The sequence below is a fragment of the Aotus nancymaae genome, unplaced genomic scaffold, assembly GCF_030222135.1.
Source record: "Aotus nancymaae isolate 86718 unplaced genomic scaffold, 86718_ANA_hifiasm-v0.15.2.pri h1tg000007l, whole genome shotgun sequence".
In the NCBI taxonomy this organism is placed as follows: Eukaryota; Metazoa; Chordata; class Mammalia; order Primates; family Aotidae; genus Aotus; species Aotus nancymaae.
Window position 1 is genome coordinate 28,402,095 of NW_026988418.1, and position 26,505 is coordinate 28,428,599.

The 26,505-nt window shown below is 45.3% G+C and overlaps 2 protein-coding genes across 6 annotated transcripts in view; one reads left to right on the forward strand and one right to left on the reverse strand.

The window, feature by feature from the left end:
* Positions 1 to 270: 270 nt before the first annotated feature.
* LOC110567674 (guanine nucleotide-binding protein G(I)/G(S)/G(O) subunit gamma-5-like) lies at positions 271 to 477 on the reverse strand. Its single transcript, XM_064371373.1, has one exon. It carries the CDS (start codon positions 475 to 477, stop codon positions 271 to 273), a length of 207 nt encoding a protein of 68 aa, XP_064227443.1.
* Positions 478 to 7,399: 6,922 nt separating this feature from the next.
* AK4 (adenylate kinase 4) overlaps positions 7,400 to 26,505 on the forward strand; it is an 81,924-nt gene continuing 62,818 nt past the window's right edge. Inside the window, exon 1 of one of the 5 annotated variants that reach the window (XM_012442786.3) lies at positions 7,400 to 7,675. In XM_012442786.3, coding sequence (XP_012298209.1) covers positions 7,531 to 7,675 — 145 coding nt within the window. In that variant the 5' untranslated portion in view covers positions 7,400 to 7,530. Of the gene's footprint in view, positions 7,676 to 8,137; positions 8,285 to 8,457; positions 8,568 to 13,178; positions 13,237 to 26,505 lie in introns of those variants that run through there. The other 4 variants (XM_012442787.2, XM_021667722.2, XM_021667724.2 and 1 more) reach the window with 4 other exon arrangements.

Here is a 26,505-nt window from a genome sequence, read left to right on the forward strand (position 1 = left end):
ACATTTAAAATAATTTCTAAATATATATTTTTAACTCTCATACTAAGTTTTATTGTATGCTGCTGCCAGTGTATATAAAACAATTACCCTTGTGAAACAGAAATTCATGAAAATTCAGAGAGGTAGATGTTAAGGACTGACGGAAGTGGAAGTTTGTATATTATGGCACATTTGTTACAGGGATAAGCTTTTGTACAGGCTTCAAATGGAGCTCTCTTGAATATTCACTGGATATAAGTGGTTTGGGAAACCTTTGAAAGATTTATTATACTACAAAAAGGAGCAGACTTTCTGGGGTCTGAAAGGATTTGTACTTGAAGATACTCCAGTCAGCAGAGGGTCATGTTGAGCATTCTGCAGACAGAATTGTTTCAAGTTTGCAGCTGCCCGGGAAACTTTTATGCAGTTGAGCCTGGCCTCCAGCTGGAGCTGCTGAACCACTTTCTTCATAGCTGTGACGCAGGAGGAGCCAGACATGGTACACGGGAGGACCTGGCTGATTTGTGGGTTGGTGGGTTGTGGGCTGTGGGTCAGCAGGGCCATACAACTGAGCGGCGCGTGGTGGGGGGAATAATTTAAAAATATTTTTATAATTAAGCTGGGTGTGGTGCCTAATGCCTGTAATCCCAATACTTTGGGAGGTCAAGGCAGGTGGATCACCTGAGGTCAGGACTTTTAGATCAGCTTGACCAATATGGTGAAATCCCATCTCTACTAAAAATACAAAAATTAGGCCAGGAACGGTGGCTCACATCTGTAATCCCTGCACTGGGAGGCTGAGGCAGGTGGATCACTTGAGGTCAGGAATTCGAGACGAGTCTGGACAACATGGTGAAACCCCATCTCTACTAAAGATACAAAAAATTAGCCGGGCGTGATGGCAGGCACCTGTAATCCCTGCTACTCAGGAGCCTGAGGCAGGAGAATTGCTTAAACCCAGAAGCTAGAGGTAGTAGTGAGCTGAGATGGCACCAATGCACTCCAGCCTGGGCAACAGAGCAAGACTGTCTCAAACATAAATAAATAAATAAAAATAGTAATACAAATACAAAAATTAGCTGGGTGTGGTGGCATGCACCTATATTCCCAGCTATTCAGGAGACCAAGAAAGAATTACTTGAACCCAGGAGGTGGAGGTAGCAATAGCTGAGATTGCGCCACTGCACTCCAGCCTGGGCAACAGAGTGAAACTCTGTCTCCAATATAAATAAAATAAAATAAAATAAAAAATACAAATACAATACAAAAACTAGCTGGGTGTGGTGGCATGTGCCTATATTCCCAGCTACTCGGGAGGCTGAGACAGGTGAATTGCTTGAACCTGGGAGGTGGAAGTTGCAGTGAGCTGAGATCGTGCCACTGCATTCCAGCCTGGGCAACAGAGCAAGACTCCATGTCAAAAAATTTTTTTTGTTTTTTAGATTATTATATCTCTATTTACCTATCTGTATCTTAGGATTTCCCTGGCACATAGTAATTACTCAATAAATGCTAATTATCATCTTCTTCCCTTAACAGAAGCCCAAACTTAGAAGTCTCTCCTAAATTGGGTCCCCTTTCCTCACCCAATCTTGAGGAGCTAAGCTTGGACAGAATAAACTCAGCATTCAGTTTCAGCCCCTTCATCCAGCTGAAGCCGGAAGAAAGCTGTACTTCCTCTGGCAGCTAACTTTGCACAGAGGAAAGACACACCCAAACACATCTGATCTCCAGACATGCCTACAAATCCCAAGGCAGCTTCTAGGAGGAATTCTGCTATTGATTGTGGTTGGGAAGACAGAGTGAAGAATGTGAATGACACAGTCCTGTCCATCCCCACTACCAGATGTACAAATTGAAGCAAAGTTTTGAGCAAGACGTCATCATTGTATTATTATGTTTGGGGGAAGAGCATAAGAGATTGTTAAACTGCTTTCTAGTTTCAAGGTGAAAAGACCAAGATTGGGAGTTCCACATCTTCCTGAGAGCCTGCCTCTATCGTATACTGTTATTCTAGGAATGATCTGTAAAGTCTGTTGCTCATGGAGAATAGTGGGCCATACTAGGTAAATGTAGAATATTGATTTCTTTCCTCCTAGTTTTTTTTTTTAACAGCTTGGGAGCTTTTTGTTTTCTTTTTATCTGAGAGAGCAGGGTTGTAAAATAAGTGCTGCTGCCTTTTCAAACCCTGTTAAGACGTTATAGGTTAATAACCATGTGGGCTGGTAAAACCGGGGCTAAGATTATTCTTTCACTTGTAAGAATGTATTATGGTCACAAATAATACCATGTTAGTCCTTTATACACCATCTATTCTTCTTTCAACACAATCTTTTGGCTTTTTGAGTATTTATTGAGTGCCTACAGGGAGAAAGGAACAGCACATGCTGGGACAGATATCTTATTACTTCTTCCCATTATTTTCCATTTTCTTTTCTGAATCTTTGCACATATAAGCCACAAGACTTTCTGTTGTCTTTCCAGAGAAGCTTCCCAGAAGGCAGAGACATATCTCTATCCACTCATTCATGCAGCAGTCTGTCTTTTAACAATGTTTGCTTAATAGTCTCCATGTGCTGCATTTTTACTAAGCTGTGTAGACGCCATGGTGAAAAAGATAAAGCCACTATGTTAAAGGAGCACATGGAGTCTTCATCAAATACGACAGAAATAAACATGAATTATGATAGACGACAATGATGGAGAGATGTGATACCTGGAACAATGGGGATTTGAATTTAGAGGTAAGGTCAGTGTCGTGTCTGTGAACTGTGGTTCAAGTGATATTTTTAATCATAGCATTAAAAAAATCTGGTAAGTCAAATTTCATAGGTATACTTTGAGGTACATAAAATTATGTGCAATGTATTATCGATAGTGCAGGAGATAATTTGATGTGGTACTAGAAATGATTCAAGGTGATATGTGTTCTGGGGCCCCGTGTGGTGGCTCACATCTCTAATCCCAGAACTTTGGGAGTCCGAGGCGGGTGAAATAGCTTGCACTCAGGAGTTTGAGGCCAGCCTGGGCAACATGGCAAGACCCCCCGTCTCTACTAAAAATACACACAAAAAAATTGCTGGGTGTGGTGGTGCATGCCTGTAGTCCCAGCTATTTGGGAGGCTGAGGTGGGAGGATTGCTTGAGTGTGGGAGGCAGACGCTGCAGTGAGGCAAGATCACCCCACTGCACCCCAGTTTGAGTGACAGAGCCAGACTCCATATAAAAAAAAAATTGGCTGGGCACGATGGCTTACACCTGTAATCCCAGAACTTTGGGAGGCTGAGGCAGGCAGATCACCTGAGGTTGAGAGTTCGAGACCAGCCTAACCAACAAGGAGAAACCCAGTCTCTACTAAAAATATGAAAAATCAGCTGGGCGTGGTGGTGCATGCCTGTATCCCAGCTACTTGGGAGGCTAAGGCAGCAGAATCACTTGAAACTGGGAAGCGGATGTTATGGAGAGCCAAGATCGCGCCATTGCACTCTGGCTGAGGCAACAAGAACAAAACTAAGTCTAAAACCAAAAAAAAAAAAAAAAAAAAAAAAAAAAAAAAAAAAACTGGGGCCAGTAGCGGTGGCTCACGCCTGTAATCCCAGCACTTTGGGAGGCCAAGGCGGGTGGATTACCTGAGGTCAGGAGTTTGAGACCAGCCTGGCAACATGGTGAGACCCCGTCTCTACTAAAAATACAAAAAAATAGCTGGGTGTGGTGGCAGGCACCTGTAATCCCAGCTACTCGGGAGGCTGAGGCAGGAAAATCACGTGAACCTGGGAGGCAGAGGTTGCAGTGAGCCGAGATTGCACCACTGCACTCCAGCCTGGGCAACAAGAACGAAACTTTGTCTAAAAAAAAAAGTTAATTTGAATATTAAGAAAATATTCCCTGTCTTATTTGGAGCCATGTGATTTCAGTTAAGCAGAGTGTCTTATTTAGACGCTGCATGTCTTTTTTTTTTTTTTTTTAATGTCTGTGTGTGTGTGTGAGATGGGTCTCGCTCAGTCACCCAGGCTGGAATGCAGTGGCGCCATCTCGGCTCACTGCAACCTCCCGGGTTCAAGCAATTCTCCTGCCTCAGCCTCCTGAGTAGCTGGGATAACAGGCACGTGCCACCACGCCAGCTACTTTTTGTACTTTTAGTAGAGACGGGGTTTCACCATGTTGATCAGGCTGGTCTACGAACTACTGACATCTGATGTCTCAATGCTCTGTTCACCATGGCAGTGGTTTCCAAGGTATGGTCTCCGTATCGACAACCTCAGCATCACCTGGGACCTTGCCAGAAATATCCACCTTTGATCCACTGAATCAAATTCTGTGCTAATGGAGCTCAACAACATGTTTCAACATGCCTTCCAGGTGATTCTGATGCATGCTCACTTCTGAGAGCCACTCCAAAGAAGTATCTGCTACACATTATACACCATATGCCCCCGCCCTCACACCCTCAAGCTTTTCTCCCTTTTTGTTCCCAGGCGAAGGGCTGAAGGGGTTCAGTATCAGGTCTACAGCACACTGAGATTTATGTATCATTTATTTGAGACAGAGTCTCGCTTTGTTATGTGTCATTTATTTGAGACAGAGTCTCGCTTTGTTGCTGAGGCTGGAGTGCAGTGGCCGATCTCAGCTCATTGCAACCTCCGCCTCCCATGTTCAAGCATGCTCCTGTCTCAGCCTCCCGAGTAGCTGGGATTACAGGCATGCACCACCACACCTGGCTAATCATTGTATTTTTAGTAGAGACAGGGTTTCACCATGTTAGACAGGCTAGTCTCAAACTCCTGGCCTCAAGTGATCCGCCCATCTTGGCCTCCCAAAGTGTTGGGATTACAGGTGTGAGCCACTGTGCCTGGCCACACTGAGACTTTTTTTTTTTTTTTTTACTATGTTGCCCAGGCTGGAGTGCAATGGTGTGATCTCGACTCACCACAGCCTTTGTCTTCCAGGTTCAAGTGATTCTCCTGCCTCAGCCTCCCGAGTAGCTGGGATTACAGGCATGCACTCACCACGCCCAGCTAACTTTGTATTTTTAGTAGAGATAGGGTTTCTCCATGTTGGTCAAACTGGCCCCCAACTCCTGACCTCAGGTGATCCGCCCGCCTCGGCCTCCCAAAGTCACACTGAGACATTTTAGAGGGAGATCAGTCTATGGAACAAACGCTGGCGTGGGGTTGGTGGCCTGGGTGTGCTGTCTGGCCAATTTTGTGCGTGGAGTAAGCAGTGGGTAGAGGCTCTGGGTATCAGGAAACTATGTCAGGCTCTGCCCTCCATGTCCCACCTTCTCCCCCAACAAAGAACAGCCAGGAACTGAGAGGAGGCTCTTTTCCACACCATCGCACTACTTGCGTCCCTAACCTTCTCTGAGCCCTAGGTATTGGCGCTGGGAACTCTGCAATGGATATCCTGAAAGGCAGGCGGCCTGTGGAAGAAAGGCAAAGGAGAGGGCCCACAAAATGCAAAGGTGTCTCTGCAACCCTGCTGAAGATCTTTCTTTCTCTCTCTTTCTTTTCTCTCTTTCCCTTTTTCTTTCTTTCTCTTTCTTTTCTTCTTTTCTCTCTCTCTCCTTCCTTCTTCCCTTCTTTCTTTCTGACAGTTTTGCTCTTGTTGCCCAGGCTGGAGCGCAACGGCCGATCTCAGCTCACCGCAACTTCCGCCACCAGGGTCCAAGCGATTCTCCTGCCTCAGCCTCCCGAGTAGCTGGGATTTCAGGCATGCACAACCACGCCCGGCTATTTTTGTTTTCTAGTAGAGATGGGGTTTCTTCATGTTAGTCAAGCTGGTCTTGAGCTCCCAACCTCAGGTGATGTGCCCGCCTCAGCCTCCCAAAGTGCTAGGATTGCAGGCGTGAGCCACAGCACCCGGCCGAAGATTTTTCACTTTATCCTGAATGGAAGACAGTATCCGAGGCCGAGAAATAATAGAAATTGATTTTCACTTTAGCAATATTCCTGGCAACTGCACGGAAAATGGAATGGCACAGAAACTGGAGACTTACCAGCAGCTATCTCATTAGTTTGGGTGGGAAATTAAAGGCTGTAAGCACAGACCTAACAGAATGTGGATTGGGATATGCAGGGGAGGGTGGGGTTGGGGGAAGACAGATTCCATTTGAACTTGGTGAGTTAAACGTGCAGCACAAAAATAACGGGCATGGAAGTCCTGGAATTATTTATCAAGAAGGTCGCACAGGTGAGTGACATCCCCTTCTTCCCTGTTCCCCAAGGCGCCTGGACTTTGGAGTCAGTCAGTCTTGGGTTCCAACCTCCCGCTAGGACGCAATTTCTTGAGAGCAGGATTCAATCTCTTGTTCACGGCTAGATCCCAAGCGCCTAGAATAGTTTCTGGCACATAGTAGGCACTCAATAAAAATTTGCCGAATGAATCACTGAATGCATGGTCACACTCCATGCCTCATTTCCTCGGCTGTAAACACAATGAAATCACCTAGCCGTGAACTTGGCGCACAGTAGGCGCTCAACAAGTTGTATTTTTCCCTCCCCTTGCAGTAGACCGCGGTCGCTAGGCGATCGTGGAAAAAAAAAAGGGTTTCTCTACCTTGTGTGGTCTGCACCTCGCTTTGCCCCGGCAGCCCTCGCTGGGTCGCGGGGAGCACGTGGGCCGGACAGGCTGGGTGGGAGGGGAGGAGAGAGAGGGGGCGGCGGCCGGCGGCTCGCGCGGAGACGGTCTCCCAGGCTTACGTAAGGCGCGAGTCCCGCGCTGCCGGCCCGGACTCGGAGACTCGGCGGGCGGAGGCGGCGCCGCCCTGCGGGAAACGGGCTGGAAGCTTCTCAGAGCGCTGCCTCTAGCCAAGGTGTGTGTTTTATTTGATTGCTTTTGGAGGCGAGGCGCGGGGCTCGGGCTCGCCGCGCGCCCTACGGCCCGGGAGCGCATCCGCCAACCCCGGGCGGAGGTGGGCCCCTCCGAGCGCGCGCAGGCGGCGGGCAGCGGCGGCCGCTGAGACTCCGGGGGATGTGACAGCCGCGGGGAGGGGCCGAGACGCCAACCACACGTTGCACACGTGCGAGTACAGGGCAGGGGCTCAGCCTCTAGGCCGCTCGGTGCGTGGGGCGGCGGGGGCAGGCTTTGAATGACCCCCTTGTGCCAGCTTCCCTGGCTCGACGGAGACTGGCTAGGGGATGCCCGGCTGCCCGACTCCCTTCTCGGACGCGGCGTGGGGCGCGAGTTGGAGGAAAGGATGGAGGTGGGACTGGCCGGGCAGACCTCTGACCCCTGCAGGCCAAGCCGGCAGGGCGGGGCACCGGCGCGCTCCAGCAGCTCTGCGTGGGGGCGAGGAGGTGGAGGAGGGCCAGGAGGTGGAGAAGGGCGGGGAGGTGTAGCGTGGCGCTCACTCCGCCTGCGAGTCGGTCCCGGCGCAGGGCTGAGGGGAGGGGTTGTCTTAAAAGTCTCTCCTTCCCCCTGTAGGGGCGGCCGGCGAGTCCCAGTGCGAGTGGAGGGTGCCAGAGGTAGGGGGCCGAGAAACAAAGTTCCCGGGGCTCCCTCCGGGGCCGCGGTCTGGGCTGCGCGTTTGGCCGCCCCCCTCCTCGCGAAGGCAATGGCTTCCAAACTCCTGCGCGCGGTCATCCTCGGGCCGCCCGGCTCGGGCAAGGGCACCGTGTGCCAGAGGATCGCCCAGAACTTTGGTCTCCAGCATCTCTCCAGCGGCCACTTCTTGCGGGAGAACATCAAGGCCAACACCGGTGAGGGGCTGCGGGGACGAGGGCCGGGGGCGAGCCGCGTTGGGCTGGGGTGAGGCCCTGGAGGGGCCGGGTCTCCCGGATCGCGGTGCCCTTCCCCCGCCCGCGTGTGGTCGTGTAGGCTTGTACGTGCTGGGGCGCATGCAGCTGGCGGCCCGCGGCCGCGCGGCTTAACCGCGCCCGGGGAGGAGGCCAAGGCTCGCGGGGCGGCCGGTGGGAGGTGCCCGCGGCTCCTCTCTCCACCGCTTCTCCTGCCGCGAGGAAAATCCCGGGCCACTGGGCCGAGGGAGGGTTGAGAACCAAGCAGCGAAAAACCCTGAGCTTCCCTCTCACGCTGCCTTCTCAAGGCAGAGCCGGCCCCGTACCCCTTAACCCCGGCCTCCCTGGCCCCTTCCCCCGAGTCGTTAGAGAGCCGCGCGCCCCCGCCCGCGGGAACCCCGAGGCGGAGCGCCGCCCACCTGTGGCAGTCGGGCGGGGCTGCGCGCCGGGGAACCTGTGGCGCCGTGGGGCTCGCAGCCACGCGCTTCTCCAGCCCCTCCACGCAGCCTCGGGCCTGGGGGCAGAGCCCTGGGTGGCTTTGAAAGGCCTGTCTGTTCGGTGTCGCCTTCTAAGGTAAACTCTCCCCAGCAACTCCCCCTCCTCTGCAAGCCGCCGGGCCTGGAGATGTGGAGACTCGTCGGAGACTCGTTCTGATAAATTACATTTTGAATGCAGCTTTCCTGGAAATGGCTTCTTGAACTGCCTCCCTTGGCTGGAGATGCCTCCTTAGGCTGACATGGTGAACTTGGGGATATAGATCGCCTGATTTCTTAGTCTGACAGTACTGAATGCCTCCCTTTCACCCTCTCCTCCCACTCCACGTTCACACCGGTTCCTAATGAATTGGCGTTCAAAGGTGAGAGGTAGCGGCTGTGCTGCTGCGAGGCTCTTAACCACTCTGGGATGGAGCTGCTGGTAATTAGCAACTCCTTTATGAAAAGTTGTTCTTGCCAGCGGGGGTCCTTTACTGTCGCTGCAGTTCTCAAGGGTGTCCGGGGTGGTTATTGCCCATCACGGACTAATTATCCGAGGATCTGCATTTCAGAAGCACAGATTGGTTTGAAAAGGAAGGTGGAGGGCGGCGTTGGAAAACAAAATGAACGCTTAAAAGCAAGGAATTAAGAAGTATCTCCAGTGTTATTTCTTACTTCTTAAGCAGGTTGAAAAAGCTGGCTTTTACAGGAAACTCTTCCCCACCCCCATGTCTCAGAAGGAAGAATTATGTGTACCAAATTGCACTTGAGTTTTCTTTTGTGGGTATTGTTACCTCAAGTGCGCCTATTTTGATTTTAATACATTCAACTGCATTTTATTCTTGGAATGCTGCCTTTGGAATGCGGTTTGAGGGGAGAGCAGCCTAGAGGGAAGGCTGGCTCTCATCCTAAGGGTTTTGTGTTTAGGCTGGGCTTCTTGGTAGGAGCATGGAGTCAGTGAAGGAAGACAGCGAGAAGAGATGAGCCCATTCCATAATTCTCTGTACCTGACTTGGCGACTTGTTTCCTTCTGCCATGAAGGGCTTCACACTGTCCATCTTGGGACTGGACTGTAGCCCTTTCCATTTTTAAAGACAGTGTGATGGGAAGTGGCTTATTTCTGCACTTTCTTAGGGGCTTTGAAAATTTTCCACTTGTTGTTTTCCCTTGATCTCATTTTTTTTTTATTTCAACTTTCCTCTGTTCTAAATTTTAGTTTCCATTCTCTTTCAAATGCCTTCATTTCCTCCCCAGTATTCCCTCCTGGAGTCAGAAGTGACCATGCAATGTTTAGATTTCCTTCTTTTCTGTTGGGAATCAAGCAGTTTTTGCATGAGCCAATTTAAAAACCAAAAACTTTATGAAAGAAGAAAAGCAAAGGACAGCAATTTGTTTTGAAAGTGGCTTGTTTCTAGTGAACTTTCGGGTTATCGGATTATTTTTCACTCTCAGAAGGTCTGAGAATCTTATAGGCCCATTGCCTGGTAAATAAAACATTCCACAGTATTTATTTTTCTGTTACCTGCTGTTTACTTTTAGCGAATTTCCTAGTGGGAAGCACAACCACCCTTCTGTATTTACCTTTTATAATGGAAGATTTGAAGGAGATGATGAAGCACAACAAAAACCCAGGAAATAGAACCGTGTAGGAATTTGAATTGGAAAGTAGCTCTGGCCATCTGCTCCAGCCTGGATTTGGGCACACTTGTCTACATGGCTTTCTTCCTCCTGCAGTCTGGTGAAAAGCTGCTTTCAGGAAAGGGCTACTCTGATGTCATTGCTTCTTGGAAGTCTCCCCTCACCTGCTCTGGCAGAATTCTCTTTGCTCTGTATATGTCTTTTTCTTTTTCTTTGAAACGGAGTCTTGTTCTCTTGCCCAGGCCAGAGTGCAGTGGCGCTATTTTGGCTTACTGCAACCTTTGCCTCACCGGTTCCAGTGATTCTCTTGCTTCAGCCTACCAAGTAGCTGGGATTACAGGCATCTGCTACCACGCCTGGCTAATTTTTATATTTTTCATAGAGATGGGGTTTCACCATCTCTGTGAAGTTTCAAGGCCAGGCTGGTCTCCAGCTTGGAACCTCAGGTGATCCACTTTTCTTGGCCTCCCAAAGTGCTGGGGTTGCAGATGTGAGCCACCACACCCAGCCTCCTCTGCACATATCCTTGTTAATTCTAATGTTGCAGTCACGTATCATGCAGTGTAAAAATGCCTGTCTCTCACCCAGTAAGATATCTGCTGAGTGGCTGCTGTGCATCAATGTTCTAGGTACTGGGGCAATAGCATTGTTTAAGATAATCTTGTGCCTCTTTTATTTTATTATTATTATTTATAGAGATGGGATTTTGCTTTGGTGCCCAGGCTAGTCTCAGACTCCTGGCTCAGTCTCCCAAAATGTTGGGATTACAGGTGTGAGCCACTGCACCTGGCCCATTCTTGGGCCTTTTGATGTTCTTCCTACCTACACCATGGTCCAGTTTCCACTCTGAAAGTTGGAGGACAGGGATCAGTCAAAGTACCTAATGTATAAAAGGAGTTTACCAAGTTTGAGTTAAAGGCCTGGGTCACAAATTCTGAACAGTACCTCTTACTCCAGAAGTCAACCTATAGCATAGAGTCCATTTTGTTTAATTAGCTCTGATTTATGGTAAAAGTTTGTACTTAATATGGATCTGAGATTAGCTTCCTGATAGCTGTTATCCATTGGCCCTTCCTATACTGCCTAGAGTGGTGCAGGGGAAGGCTTATCAGATACCTCATTTGAAGACTCACCCCCATATTCTTTGGCTCAGATTTTCTTTAGCACGCTGCAAGAGTAAATAGAAGGGAGAGTTCTCTTAGATTGCCAGGAGTTGGGTCTTACACTCTGTCATAAGGAATATTAGCTTTTCTCTGTGTGTGTATGAGCATGCACATGTATGTATGAGTACACACACACACAGGACTGGCACTCTGGAGTGAGTCCCATTACAGATTCTGATATTTAATTATAAATTGTTTTATTGGGTCGTATCTAATCCTGTTTTAAAGGTTGGACAAATAGTGATATTTTGAAAAATCACATTACACTGGATCTACTGTCTCAAGTGCAGAAAAACTGGCAAATCTCCATTTGGAAGTATCTTGGACTTGAATGAGATAAAAGGTGTTCAGGAACAAACCTGTTTCTGCTCTCTCTCTATATATATATTTTTGAGACAGAGTCTTCCTCTGTCACACCAGGCTGGAGTGCAGTGGTGCGATCTTGGCTCACTGCAACCTCTGCCTCCCAGATTCAAGTGATTTTGTCTCGGCTTCTGGAGTACCCCACAGGTGCTCACCACCACGCCTGGCTAATTTTTTTATTTTTAGTAGAGACAGAGTTTCACCATGTCAGCCAGGCTGGTCTCGAACTCCTGACCTCATGATACGCCCGCTTTGGCCTCCCAATGTGCTGGGATTACAGGGGTGAGCCACCAAGCCCGGCCTCTGCTCTCAATATTAACTGCAGCTCTTGCTGTGATTTTGCAACTGGGAATAGCATTTCAAGTTAGTCTATGGGCTGAGCCTCTTTTTGAAAAGATGGCCTACTTCAGAGGGCTCAGGGTTTTGGTGCTTATTAAGTATAAATGTGTCTTATGTAAGAGGGAAAACTTCTGAGAACTGGAAGATAGAGACATTGTATTAGAGAGACTTGAGAGCCAGAGTTCAACAATGTATCTAAAACAGGTTTCAATAGTTATCCCTTTTTATAGATCATACAGAGTCTTGGCTTATTACTGGGTTTCTAGAGTATGTTCTGTTCCATTTCCTCCCCCACTAGCTTGGTGAGATTCAGGATATAGCACAGGTCAAGCAAGGATCTGACTGGTTTTGAGACCTCTCCAGTCCAAAGGTCCACTCCACATCCACTTGTTATTGTTGCTTTTATGGTTTCTTCGAGGATTTTCACACGTTTGAAGAACACTATTTGTGACTTGAATAAGGTATTCGATGACAGTAAGTCTGCCTTAGCCACATGCACATCTGAGTCTGCACATTCTTCCAGTGGGGTGTATTTTTTTTTTTTTTTTTTTTTTGAGGCATAGTTTCACTCTGTGACCCAGGCTGAAGTGCAGTGGCATGAACATGGCTCACTGTGGCCTCGACTTCCCAGACTCAAGCTATCTTCTTACCTCGGCCCCTTAAGTAGCTGGGACTACAGGCATGGATAATTTTGTATTTTTTGTAGAGATAGGGTTTCTGCTTATTGCCCAGGGTGGTCTTGAACCCATTAGCTCAGGCATTCTGCCCGCCTCAGCCTCCCACAGTGCTGGGATTACAGGTGTGAGCCACCATGCCTAATCAGAATCTTTTTAAAAAAATAAACAAACAAAAAAAAAAAACGAATTCTAGCTGTGTTTCCCAGGCTGAAGTGCACTATCTTGGCTCACTGCAACCTCCACCTCCCGGGTTCAAGCAATTCTCTGCCTCAGCCTCCTGAGTAGCTGGGATTACAGGCACCTGCCACCATGCATGGCTCATTTTTGTATTTTTAGTAGAGACGGGTTTCACCATCTTGGCCAGGCTGGTCTTGAACGCCTGACCTCATGATCCTCTGGCCTCGACCTCGCAAAGTGCTAGGATTACAGGCGTGAGCCACCGCACCCCACCATGATCATTTTTTTAGAAGTAGCCTTTTCTAATCAAAGTTATGCCTTGTAGAAAATTTAGAAAATGTAAAATGGTAGAAGAAATGAAAGCAGCAAGTAAAAATTACCCTTAATTCCTTAAGGGTAATTTAAGCAAATAAATTAAAAGTGGCTATCCTAGGTTGTGTGATGAGGAAAGGCCTCTCCAGGAGGTGAATGTCATTCATACCGTAAGGAATGAGCATGTGATGATTAGGAATGGAATGTTCCAGGCAGAAGGAACAGAAAGTGCAAAGGCCCTAAGGTGGGTGTGAGCATAGTGGCTTTGAGGAACAGAAAGAAGTGGCGCTGTGTTTGGAGCCTAGCGAGCAGAAGGGATGTGGAAGTAGGTCAGGTCAGAGAGATGAGCAGGTGTCAGATCAGGTAGAGCCTGGAGCATCCCGGTAAGGATTGGATTTTATTCCAAGGGCACTGGAGAGCCAAGGAAGGGTTTTATACATAGGACAATGACATGAAAAGATTTACCTTCTAAAAGTTGATCTTTTATCTGCAGTGTGGAGAAGTGACTCCAGCTGAGCAAGAGCAAGACCAGTATGGATGAAGAGAGTGGCTTATGGTTTGAATTCATTGGTGGCAAAGGAGGAGAGAAATAAAGGGGTTTGAGATATGTTTGAAGGCAGTGCTGACTGGACGTAATGAATTGGTTATGAGAGGTGATGGAGAGAAAGAAGTCTACAATGAATCCTAGGATTTTGTCCTGAGCGCCTGCCTGGGTGAATGTGCTACAGGTTGAATGAACTAGAATGTGTCTAACCAATCTTGTGTGGAACATTTGGGTTATTTGCATAATTTACTGATTAAGAATGCTCTTATGAATGTCATTGTGTACAAATCACTGAACAAATATACTTTCTTTGGGATCGGTTTCTAGGAATAAAACTAGAACTCAAGTCATAGGGAGAGTGTTTTTTTTTGTTGTTTTGTTTTTTTGAGATGGAGTTTTGCTCTGTCACCCAGGCTAGTGGCGTGATCTTCGCTCACTGCAACCTCTGCCTTCCAGGTTCAAGCAGTTCTGCCTCAGCCTCCCAGGTAGCTGGGTCTACAGGCTCGGGCTGCCACGCCTGGCTAATTTTTGTATTTTTAGTGGAGATGGGGTTTCACCGTGTTAGCCAGGATGGTCTTGATCTTCTCACCTCATGATCTGCCCACTTCGGCCTCCCAAAGTGCTGGGATTATAGGCGTGAGCCACCGTGCCTGGCTGAGATATTGGTTTCTGCCAGCATGTATCAGTTTACCTTATTCTTTTAAAAAGATATCTGCATTATGCTTTATTGTATGGATATATCGCAGTTTCTTTAGCCTTTCTCATGCATTTTGGCCTCAGGTCCTTTTTAACACATGTGAAAATTAGAACCCCAAAGAACCTTTGTTTATGTGGGTTATAAGTATAGATGTTAAATGTATTTGAACTTAAAATTGAGAAAATTTAAAAATATCAATTCATCAAAAATAATACATCCACTATGTGTTAACGTATTTCTGTGAAAATTAGCTATTTTCCAAAATGACATCTAATGAGAAAAGTACTATTGTTTTTGCACATTTGCAAATCTTTCTGGCCTAATAGAAGAAAATTTTATTTTCATATCTGGCTCTTCAGTCTTTGGTGCTATGTTGTTTTGGTTAAAGTATTTGAAGACTATCTGGCTTTATACAGATGTGTAGTTAAAGGAGAACTCATGGACCCCTGAAATGGTCTCACGGACTCACAGGAGTCCTGGGACCACAATTTAATCAGTCCCCTGTTGACTGGAATTTACGTTATTTATAGTCATTCGATGTACAGAGCGTGCTGCACTGAATGTCCTGGTAAATGTGTCTTTCAACAAATGTTTGAGTGCCAGGCAGTCTTGGCTTGTGGGATGCAAAGAGGTGAAACAAGGTCTGTTCCCTGAAGGAGCTGCTGTTTTTTGGTGGAGGCAGGCAGGCAGGTAGGTAGGCAAACAAGAAGAAAATAACATAATTGGGCCAGGTGTGGGGGCTCACATCTGCAATCCCAGCACTTTGGGAGGCTGAGGCTGGAGGATTGCTAGAGACCAAGTGTCCAAGACCAGTTTGGACAACATAGCGAGACCTCATCTTTACTAAAAATAATTTTTAAAAATTAGCTGGCGTGGTTTGTATTCTCAGCTACTCAGGAGGCTGAGGCAAGAGAACACTTGAGCCCAAGAGGTTGAGACTGAAGTGATCTATGATCATGCCGCTGTACTCCAGCCTGGGCAACAGAGCAAGACCCTGTCTCTGAGAAAAAAAAAAATTAATTGAGGCTGCTAGATGTGCAGAAGAGGCAGCTAACCCAGCATTTACGAGGAGGTGAGATTTGGGAATGCTTTTTAGAGGAGATGATTCCTGAGCTGAGTTTTGACAAATGAGTACAGCTACAAAAAGATTGGGTGGTCATTGTCACAACATACCTGAAACTCCTCTTTTAGAGTTTGTTGATGGTCCACAAGAGGTCCTTGCGTTTATGGCTTGGCCTTACCTTTTCTATTATCATTTTAGTCCGCATCCATCTCTAATGATATTGTCAAAGGAAAGGGTTATCATGCCTGCTCCATATCACCTTTCCCCTCATTACTTGTGCTTGCCTTTAAGATATACATAAACATAGTGGCATCGTAGTATATGCATTTAAACTTCTGCTTTTAACTTCTGGAACTCAAGGATGGCAAACAATCCTAAAACTAGTAAATCAGGCTTCAAACTGTTATAAATTTACCCATTGTGAAAGCCATGTTGAATTACCTGTTCTTTTCAAAATCTACCAAGTAAATTGTTAAATGGTATTATATTATGCTAGTCTGCCCTTTAACACTCTGGTGCATATTTTGAGAAGGTTTAAGGACTTGGACATTTTGTTTTCTTTGTAAGTTTTTAGATGGTGTACTTTCACAATGGACAATGGATTGGGTATCTCAACCATGTATTTTCCTTTAGCAAACTATATATATATATTTTTTCTTTGAGACCGAATCTCACTCTGTTGCCAAGCTGGAGTGCAGTGGTGTGATCTTGGCTCACTGCAACCTCCGCCTCCTGGGTTCAAGCGATTCTCATGCCTCAGCCTCCTGAGTAGCTGAGACTACAGGCACACACTACCACAACTGTCTAATTTTTTAGTAAAGATGGGGTTTCACCATGTTGGCCAGGCTGGTCTTAAAACTCCTGACCTCAAGTGATCTGCCTGCCTCAGCCTCCCAAAGTGCTGGGATTATAGGTGTGAGCCACTGTACCTGCCCTAAACTAGATTTTTTTTTTTTTTTTAAAAGCATGAGTAGATAATAGAGGCTTTAGGATTACTCTGTGTATTTTACCCCTTCCACTTGATGTTTAGTTCTCAAGTTGGCCTTTAAGACGTAGTACAAAAGGTCTTGTTTGTACAGCTTCATGAAGTTGAATTTAAATGGCTGATGTTATATTTTAACAGTCTTACCTCCAAGTTCTGAGTGTTTTTGTACCACTTAAACAGCAGGTCCAGCAGCAAGCATCCCTTACTTAGCCAGACAGATAATACTGAAATAATGCAGAGTCATTCCTGTTTATCATCTAACTTCTAAGAAGCCAGAAATCAACTATTTTCTGATATTCAGCACCTTCTGTCTGGGCAGCAGTAACCTGTGGCCCTGGCATTTTATAATTCTTGTGATTGATCATAACCAACATTTGCAGGGGGCAAAGCATCTGCCAGGCCCTAGACTGACTAATGAATGCATATTATCTTTAATTCCCACACAGATCTCCAGAGCAGTTGTTGTTATATCATTTGCTTTACAAATAAATAAATGGCCTCAGAAAGGTCAATCAAGTAACTTGGTCAGGTGCAGTGGCTCACACCTATAATCCCAGCACTTCGGGAGGCCAAGGCAGATGGATCACTTGAGCTCGGGAGTTTGAGACCAGCCTGGGCAACTTGGCAAGACCCTCTACAAAAAATAAACAAAGTTAGCCAGTGTGGTGGCGCACGCCTGTAGTCCCAGCTACTTGGGAGACTGAGCTGGGAGGATTACCTGAGCCCAGAAGGCTACAGTGAGTCTATAGTGAGGCTACACTGTGTTTGAGCCACTGCAGCCCAGCCTGAGCAACAGAGCGAGACGCTGTCTCAAAAAACAAAAAAGTTGAGTGACTTGCCCTAAGTCAAACAGCTGTCCACACACAAACCTCCAGAGCAGTTGTTATATCATTTACTTACAAACAAATATGTGGCCTCAGAAAGGTTGAGTAACTTGTCCTAAGTCAAACAGCTAGTTAAAGAGAAACTAGTATTCAAACCTGGGACCTCATAGCTAGGATTAAACTTCTTCCCATTATGTCATGCTGATATCTCAGTACTCTAGAAAGTAGTGAAAAAGTCATGTCTTGTAAATGCCATGTAGGGACAGTGTGTCTTAGTCTGTTTGTGTGGCTATAACAAATTACCTGAGATTGAGTAATTTATAAACAATAGAGACTTATTTTTCATAAGTTCTGGAGGCTAGGAATTCCAACATCAAGGTGCTGGCAGGTTTGGTGTCTAGTGAGGCCTGTTCACTGCTTCCAAGATTGCACCTTGAACTCTGTATTCTCACATGGCAGAAAGGATGGAAGGGGAAAAGGGCCAAAGGCCACATTAAGCTTCTTTGATTTTATTTTTTATTTTTTCTAAGTATTAAAATTTTCAACTAGAAACAGGGTCTCACATTGTTGGCCTGGCTGGTTTTGACCTCCTATACTCAAGCAGTTCTGCTTCAGACTCCCAAAGTGATGAAGCCACTTTTATAAAACACAAGACTTAATTTGTTGTTTTTGTGGGGTGGGTTGTTTGTTTTGGAGATGAGGTCTTGCTCTGTTGCCCAGGCTAGAGTGCAGTGGTGTGATCTTGGCTCACTGCAGCCTGGAACTCCTGGGTTCAAGCAATACTCCTGTCTCAACCTCCAGAGTAGCAGGGACTACAGGCACGTGCCACCACACCTGGCTAATTTTTAAATTTTTGGTAGAAACGAGATCTTGCTATATTGCTCAGGATGGTCTGAACTCCTGGCCTCAAGCGATCTGCCTGCATCAGCTTCTCAAAATGCTGGAATTACAAGTGTGAGCCACCACACCACAGGAGAGGAGACCTCATGACCGCTTAAAGGCCCCACCTCTTAATCCTATCACACTGGTTATGAAGTTTCAGTGTATGAAGCTGGGGGCACGTTGGGACCACAGCACCATGGATATAGGAGGGAACAAGTATGCTGAGGCTCAGAGGCCCTTTAAGGGTAGGTTAGAGGGATGTACTTTTTGTTGTTATCGTTCTGTCCCTAAAACATTTTTTTAAAAACCTGAAAAAGGAAGCACTGACTTCCTCCTCCCACGATAAAAAGGACCAAGGGAGTTCTAAAATAGAAGCCATCTGTGTTGTGAGGAGGTAGAAATTGCTTTTCATCATAATGGTAAGAGTTCAGGAATAATGCCTGAACTTTATGTTATTTTATTATTCATTTGTCCCATTTGCCACATGTCCCAGCATTAGGTATAGGGAGGCATGCAAAAAAATAAAACTTGTTCTCTGCCCTTGAGGTACTGACAGTCTAGGGTTTGAGTTCTGATTTCCACATTGCGTTCCCAGGAGGCATGGTAGTGCGCATGAGTGCAGGTAAAGCATGGGGGTCATAGACAAGGCAGCAAGGAATGCTTTGTTCACATGTACCTTTTCCCTGTAATGCCTTTCACACTTCTGTTAATCTCTCGAAGTCCATTTCCAGTTTCATTGCTTCTATGAAGCCTTTCCACACCTGTTGTAGCTACAGGTCATTTTCTTCTCTAAAATTCTTTTATACCCATTGGTATCTTTAATTTGTTATTCTTTATCTTCTGTAAGATGTTGTATTTCATAATTTCAGTTATTGTCTGTTGCCATTTGAATAGTAAATTTTTTTAATGATGGTTCAGTTCGACTAATTTTTTTTTAAAGATGGGGTTTCACCCTGATGGCCAGGCTGGTCTTGAACTCCTGACCTCAGGTGATCCACCCACCTCGGCCTCCCAAAGTGCTAGGATTACAGGTGTGAGCCACCACGCCCAGCTCGACTAATTTTTTTTTTTTTTTTTTTTTGAGATGGAGTTTCGCTCTTGTTACCCAGACTGGAGTGCAATGGCGCGATCTCGGCTCACCGCAACCTCCGCCTCCTGGGTTCAGGCAATTCTCCTGCCTCAGCCTCCTGAGTAGCTGGGATTACAGGCATGCGCCACCATGCCCAGCTAATTTTTTGTATTTTTAGTAGAGATGGGGTTTCACCATGTTGACCAGGATGGTCTCGATCTCTTGACCTAGTGATCCACCTGCCTCGGCCTCCCAAAGTGCTGGGATTACAGGCTTGAGCCACCGCGCCTGACCAGGAGAAAGGATAGAAAGTTTTTTGTTTGTTTGTTTGTTTGTTTGTTTGTTTTTTAAGACGGGGTTTCACCATGTTGGTCAGGCTGGTTTTGAACTCCTGACCTCAGGTGATCCGCCCGCCTTGGCCTCCAAAGTGCTTGGATTACAGATGTGAGCCACCATGCCTAGCTCGACTAATGTTTTAATAGGCTATAATGAGAGGAGAAGAGACAGAAAAAATAAGACACCTCATATACCTTATGCCTTGTACCTGATATCTTCTGAAAGTACTCTAAAGAAAATAAGATAGTACAGTGAGGAAGAGTGACTGGGAAGATTACTTGAGATTGTGAAATTAGAGGCCTCTTTGAGGAGGTAATGTTTAAGCTGAACTCAGAATAAGGGTAGGAGCCAGGTGTGTGAAAATTTGGTAGCAGGCCAGGCACAGTGGCTCATACCTGTAATCCCAGCCTGGGTGATAGAGTGAGAACTATGTTAAACAAAAAATAAGGTTTGAGGCGGAGGAAACAGTATGCAGAAAGAGCCTAATTACAGGAGTGAATTTTGAGTGAGAGGAGAGGAGGCTGGTGTCTCAAGCATCGTCAGTGGGGAGGAGATGGTAGAAGTAGAGGCTGGAAAGGTAGGTATAGGGCCTTGAGACATGGCCAGAAGTTTGGGCTTCATTGTACCTGGATGAGAATGCATGGAAGGTTTTTAGGTTATTACTTTATTTTTTATATATAACAGCTATACTGAATATAAAATTTGCATACAGTAAAATTTATTCTTTAAAAGTGTACAAATCAGAGGTTTTCCTATGTTTTACAGAGTTGTAAAACCATCACCCCATCTGATTTCAGAGCATTTTCATTTCCCCAGAAAGAAACCCTGTGCCCATCAGCAGTCACTCCCCATTTCCCCCTTGCTCCAGCCCCAGGCAGTTAATACTCTAGTTCTGTTTGTATGGATTTGCCTATTCTGGATACTTCTATATTAATATATGTGACTTTTTTTGTGTCTGGCTGCCTAGCATGTTTTTAAGGTTTATTTATATTGTATATATCAGTACTCTGTTCCTTTTTATTGCCAAATATTTTATTGAACGGGTATATCACATTTTGTTTGTCCATTCATTCATTAATGGGCACTTGGGTTGTTTCCTGCTATGGGACATTTGTATATAAGGTTTTGTGTGTATGCAAATGTTCATTTCTCTTGGGTATATACCTAAGAGAAGAGTTACAGGTTCATTTGGTAACTCTATCTTTAATAGTTTGTGGAAGTGCCAAACTGTTTTCCAAAGAAATTTTATCATTTTAAACTTCCCATCAGCAATGAATGAAGGTTCCAGTTTCTTATCATTGTCAGCTTTTACCTTCTGATAAAAGAAAAACCTCAGCTGAGTTTAATTGAGCAATGAACAAGATTCGCGAATCGGGCAGCCCTCAGAATCACAGCAGATTCACAGAGACTCCAGCACAGTCACATGCTGGAAGAAGATTTATAGACCAAAAAAGAGAAATGACTACAGAAATTGGAAGTAAGATACAGAATGGCTGGATTGGTTATAGCTCAGCATTTGCCTTATTTGAACACGGTTTGAGCACTCAGCATGTATGAATGGTTGAAGTATGGCTGCTGGGATTGGCCAAGACTCAGCTATTGTTACAGGCCCAAAGTCCTAAATTAGGTTTTCAATCTTATCTACCTATTAAGCTAGGTTGCAGTTTTCATCCACAAGTGTAACTGCCCAGTGGGTTTGTTCACCTTGCCTGCTGCCCAGATCTGATTTATCAACACAGAAGAATTGCAATGGAGAAAGAGTAATTCAGCAGAGCTGGATGTACAGGAGACCGGAGTTTTATTATTACTCAAATCTGTCTCCCCCGGCATTCAAGGATCAGAATTTTAAAAGATAATTTGGCGGGTAGGGGCTTGGGAAGTGGGGAGTGCTGATTAGTCAAGTTTGGGATGGAATCATAGGGGGTTGAAGTGAGGTTTTCTTGCTGTCTTCTGTTCTGGGTGGGATGGCAGAACTTGAGCCAGATTATGGGTCTGGGTGGTGTCAGCTGATCCATTGAGTGCAGGGTCTGCAAAATATCTCAAGCACTGATCTTAGGTTCTACGGACTGATGTTATCCCCAGGAAGAAATCTGGGGAGGTTCGGACTTTTGGAGCCAGAGGCTGCATGACTCCTAAACAGTAATTTCTAATCTTTTTTTTTTTTTCCTTGAGATGGAGTTTCGTGCTTGTTGCCAGTGCTGGAGTGCAATGGCACGATCTCGGCTCACGGAAACCTCTGCCTCCTGGGTTCAAGTGATTTTTCTGCCTCAGCCTCCTGAGTAGCTGGGATTACAGGGATTACAGGCATACACCACCATGCCCGGCCAATTTTCTGTTTTTTAGTAGAGATGTGGGCGGGGGGGGGGGCATTCCCCATGCTGGTCAGGCTGGTCTCGAACTTCTGACCTCAGGTGATCTGCCCACCAAAGTGCTGGGATTACAGGCCTGAGCCACCATGCCCAGCCTGTAATTTCTAATCTTGTAGCTAATTAGTCCTGCAAAGGCAGACTGGTCCCCAGGCAAGAAGGGGACCTTTTGGGGAAAGGGCTGTTATCAGTTTTGTTTCAGAGTCAAACCATGTACTGAATTCCTTCCCAAAGTTCGGCCTACACCCAGGAATGAACAAAAGCAGCTTAAAAGTTAGAAGCAAGATGGAGTCAGTTAGGTCTGATTTCTTCAACTGTCGTAATTTCCTCAGTTATAATTATGCAAAGGCAATTTCTCAAGGACTCAAATATAGAAGTATGGAGTCCTTGTCACGTCATATTTAGTTCTCTTTAACCAACCTTCTCTTCTTCCCTCCCTTCCTCCCTCCCTTTTTGGCTACCCTATTGAGTGTAAAGTGGTATTTCATTATGGCTTTGATTTGTATTTCTCTGAGAACTAATGATGCTGAACTTCTTTTCATATGCTTATTGACCATTTGCATATCTTCTTTGGAGAAATTCCATTCAAATCCTTTGCCCATTTTAAAATTGGCTCTTTTGAGCCAGGCGTGGTGGCTCATGCCTATAATCCAAGCACTTTGGAGGCCAAGGCGGGCAAATCACCTGAAATCGGGAGTTCAAGACCAGGCTGACCAACATGGTGAAACCTGGTCTTTAAAAAAAAATAAAAATAAAAAACAAAAAATTAAAAAATTGGCTCTTTTGTCTTCTTGTTTAATTCTTTATATATTCTGGATACAAGTCACTTATCAGATATATGATTTACAAATATTTTCTCCTATCCTGTTTCACTTTCTTGATGGTTCCCTTGGAACACTTTTATTTTTATGAAGTCCAGTTGATTTATTTTTTCTTTTGATGCTTATGCTTTTGGTGTCATAGCTAAGAAGAGAAACCATTGCCTAATCCACAGTGTAGATGTTGTTTTTAAACATGGGACTGACATCTGATTCACATTTTGAATGGATCACTCAGGCTATTTGGAAACTGGGGTTGAAGGTTCTAGAGTGAAACTAGAGAGAACAGTTAAGAGGCTGTTAGTATTGGCAGACAAATGGGTAGACATTAAACTTATTAAGCACTTGTAGAATCAGTCTATTCGAAAAGCATTTTGTAAATCAGAGTAAGAAATGGTCTCTATCTTCAACAATTTCCAAGATAAAAATACATCCAGTTAATTATTTTATAAGGCAAATTATATTTAGTGCTGTAAAAATAGAGATGAAGGCCGGGCACGGTGGCTCACGCCTGAAATCCCAGCACTTTGGAAGGCTGAGGCCCATGGATCATGAGGTCAGGAGATTGGGACCATCCTGGCTAACACAGTGAAACCCCGTCTCTACTAAAAATACAAAAAATTAGCCAGGCATGGTAGTGGGCACCAGAAATCCTAGTAATTTGGGAGGCTGAGGCAGGAGAATCACTTGAACCTGGGAGATGGAGGTTGCAGTGAGCCAAGATTGCACCACTGCACTCCAGCCTGGTGACAGAGTGAGACTCCATCTAAAAAAAAAAAAAAAAAGGAATGAAAACACTTCTTTAAGAACAGAAGAGAAGAGTTACTTGTATAAACTTTTATTAAGTTCGTTTAAAAGATCTCTAGTGTCTAACATACAGTGCTTAATAGTTGTTTGTTACACCTTTGGACAAAAGAGAGGGCCTCGGGAAAGACAGCATTAGAACTGAGCCTTGAAGGTTGGTAAGGTGGTAGCAGGTAGAAACATGTGAAAGCAGGGTATTTTTGATGTAGGGATCATGTCTGGGAGTAGACAATTAAAATTAAGGGAACTTTGTGAGGTGAGATGACACACACCACACCTGTAGTCCCAGCTACTTGGGAGGCTGAGTTGGAGGATCATTTGAGCTCAGGAGTTCAAAGCTGTAGTACATGATGATCCTGGCTGTGAATAGCCACTGCATTCTAGTCTAGGCAACACAGGGAGATCCCACGTCTGGAAAAAAAAGTTAAAGGAACCTTCGTTGAAACCTAGAGTTGGAGGAATTCTAGACAAGAAGCTAGAAATGCCCCTTGGGGCTTACAGGTAATTCCAAATTGAGTTCATAGTAGATCATGGGTAATGAGTGCCTTTCTCAAAGTCCTTTTGGTGGCTCTTTTTCATAGCAAAGTGTGCAGTGGATTGTAGTGGGGAGAAACTGGAGCACAGCTAAGATGGTGCCCAACAGTTTAGATGAGTTCTAGGGTAACAGTGATGGATAAAGGGGGATGTGAGAGGAGTCGGGGTGTGATCGCAGTATCTGATATGATTGTAGGAGAATGTTGGGCAGGGCAGAGCCAAGTGTTGCCCTTTGAAGGGGTGAACTTGAATGACTGGGGAAAAAGTGGTCCCATTTAACACAAGGAGGGCCGTCCAGGCTTCAAGAGAATGATGAGTTTAACATACCTGTGAGAAGTTTCAGGTGGAGGTATCCAGTGGCCTTTGGCACAGCAAGTGGTAGGCACAGGGAGTTGGCTATATGCTGTAGAGAAAATATAGATGGACTTTGGAGGCAGGCATACCTCTGGCTCCACCTTTTACTGGCTTGTAAACTTTGGGGGCAGTTAATTAAGCTTGATTCCTGAGGGTCAGATGGGGTCGTCTATGTAAAATGCCTGGGAAGTAGGAGGCCTTTCTCTATTGTTTGTTCCCTTCTTTTCGGGAGTCCTAATGGTTTGATTTCATTTATAATCTTCCTCAGTGAATGTGGTGCTTTGAATGGAAGCACTGGTACAATCTAGTGGGATTTAAGCTGTGTGTGTGTCTGTGTGTTTGTGTATGCGCGTACCACCCAGCAGAGGCTACAAACACTTGCTCACTGTTTGTAAACCCCCTATTTTAGTTGTACTGTCCTTCCATTTTCCCTTGGACTTCTCTTGTGTTCAATCTTGTCCAAACAAAACTATTTGCGTTGAAGTTATGTGTGTATGTCATTTGGAAGACTTTTTGAATCCATAATTACTTCAAAAATTTTTTTGAAACAGTCTTCTCCGTTTCCTAGGCTGGAGTACAGTGGTGTGATCACGGCTCACTGCAGCTTCAGCCTTCCAGACTCCAGTAATCCTCCCACTTCAGCTTCCCAGGTAGCTGGGACTACAGGTGCTCAACATCACACAGCTAGTTTTAAAGTTCTTTTGAAGATGGAGTCTCACTGTGTTGCCCAGGCTGGTCTTGAATTCTGGACTCAAGCAGTTCTCCCATCTTGGCCTACCAAAGTGTTGGGATTACAGGTGTGAGCCACAGGGCCTGGCCGTACGTGCTTTTTAAAAATTGTGTCAACTTGGCCGGGTATGATGGCTCACTCCTGTAATCCCGGCACTTTGGGAAACCAAGTTGGGCAGATCACTTGAGGTCAGGAGTTCGAGACCAGGCTGGCCAACATGGTGAAACCTCTACAAATACAAAAAGACTCCCTGCTAAAAATACAAAAATCAGCCAGGTGTGGTGGCATGTGCCTGTAGTCTGAGCTTACTGGCCTTGTAGTCCCAGCTACTCAGGTGGCTGAGACAGCAGAATCACTTGAACCCAAAAGGTGTAAGTTGCAGTGAGCCAAGATCACACCACTTCACTCCAGCCTGGATGACAGAGCAAGACTCTCTCTAAAAAAACAAAAACAGAAACAAATTATGTCATCGTTAAGAGGGGCAGTTTTCTAAGTTTTCTTGTATGTCTAATTGGATGGATTTTTTTCAGGGTCTTTTAATATGCTGGGCTGCTGATGTATCTGATTCAACTTCTGGTCTGCTTTGTTTTTTGAACTCAACTGCGTCTATATTTTTTCTTCCACATTACTCTGCTAGAATAGCCAATGTAGTTTACAAGAGAGCTATAAGATATTGATTGAATATATGAGTACAGTTTCCCAGTTTTCTTAAATGGTAACTATAAATACTGTCTCAGGACATAATTTAGTTTTTCCAAAAGGGAGATAGATTTTTTTTTTTAACTTGTATTACTTTATGGCTTAGTTTTTAAAAGAAATCAAGGATCTAGCTTGGAGCAAGAAAAAAAATGCAAAATCTCCTTTCTGTGGAGCTCAGAGTTCTGTTTTGGTTTTCTAGGGTTCTTAGAGACTAAACACTGTGCATAACAATGAATGTGTTAATTTAAATTATTTGTTCCATTTCTTAATGTCTTAGAATTGGAAGGGATTTTAAGTCATTCTGTCCAAGTGGCTATTCTGTGCTGGATCCCTTCTATAGCAGCTGACAGCTAACTCGCCTCTGGAAACAGGCTCTTTCATTGCTGGACAGGTCTAATTGTTGGAAGGTTTTTTCCCTTATACCGAGATGAAAGCCAGCTCCTTGAAACTGTCATCCATAAACTGTCATCCATTTGTCCAACTTCAGTCTTTTGTTGTCACATAAATTAAATCCACTAGCTCTTCAGATCATTGAAAATAGTTGCTAGGCACCGCTTCTCTGACTTAAGTTGTCTTTTTTTCCCCCAAGAAAAATAGCCTCAGTTCTCTCTACCATTCTTCCCATATCATTTCTAGATTCTTTTCCAGCCATTCACCAGGACCCTTTTAAACTGCAATGGCCACCACTAACAATTGGTTAAGTGTGGTGGAACCACTGTAGCTTTAGCAGGTAACTCTGCATATTCTTTTTTTGAGACTAAGTTTCACTCTTGTTGCCCAGGCTGGAGTGCAATGGTGAGATCTCAGCTCACTGCAACCTCTGCCTCCCGGGTTCAAGCAATTCTTCTGCCTCAGCCTCCCAAGTAGCTGGGATTGCAGGCATGTGCCACCATGCCCAGCTACTTTGGTTAGGCTGGTCTCGAACTCCTGACCTCAGGTGATCCACC

Excerpts from the sequence above, each read along its gene's own strand:
- LOC110567674 (XM_064371373.1), bottom strand. The coding sequence starts at position 477 with ATGTCTGGCTCCTCCTGCGTCACAGCTATGAAGAAAGTGGTTCAGCAG.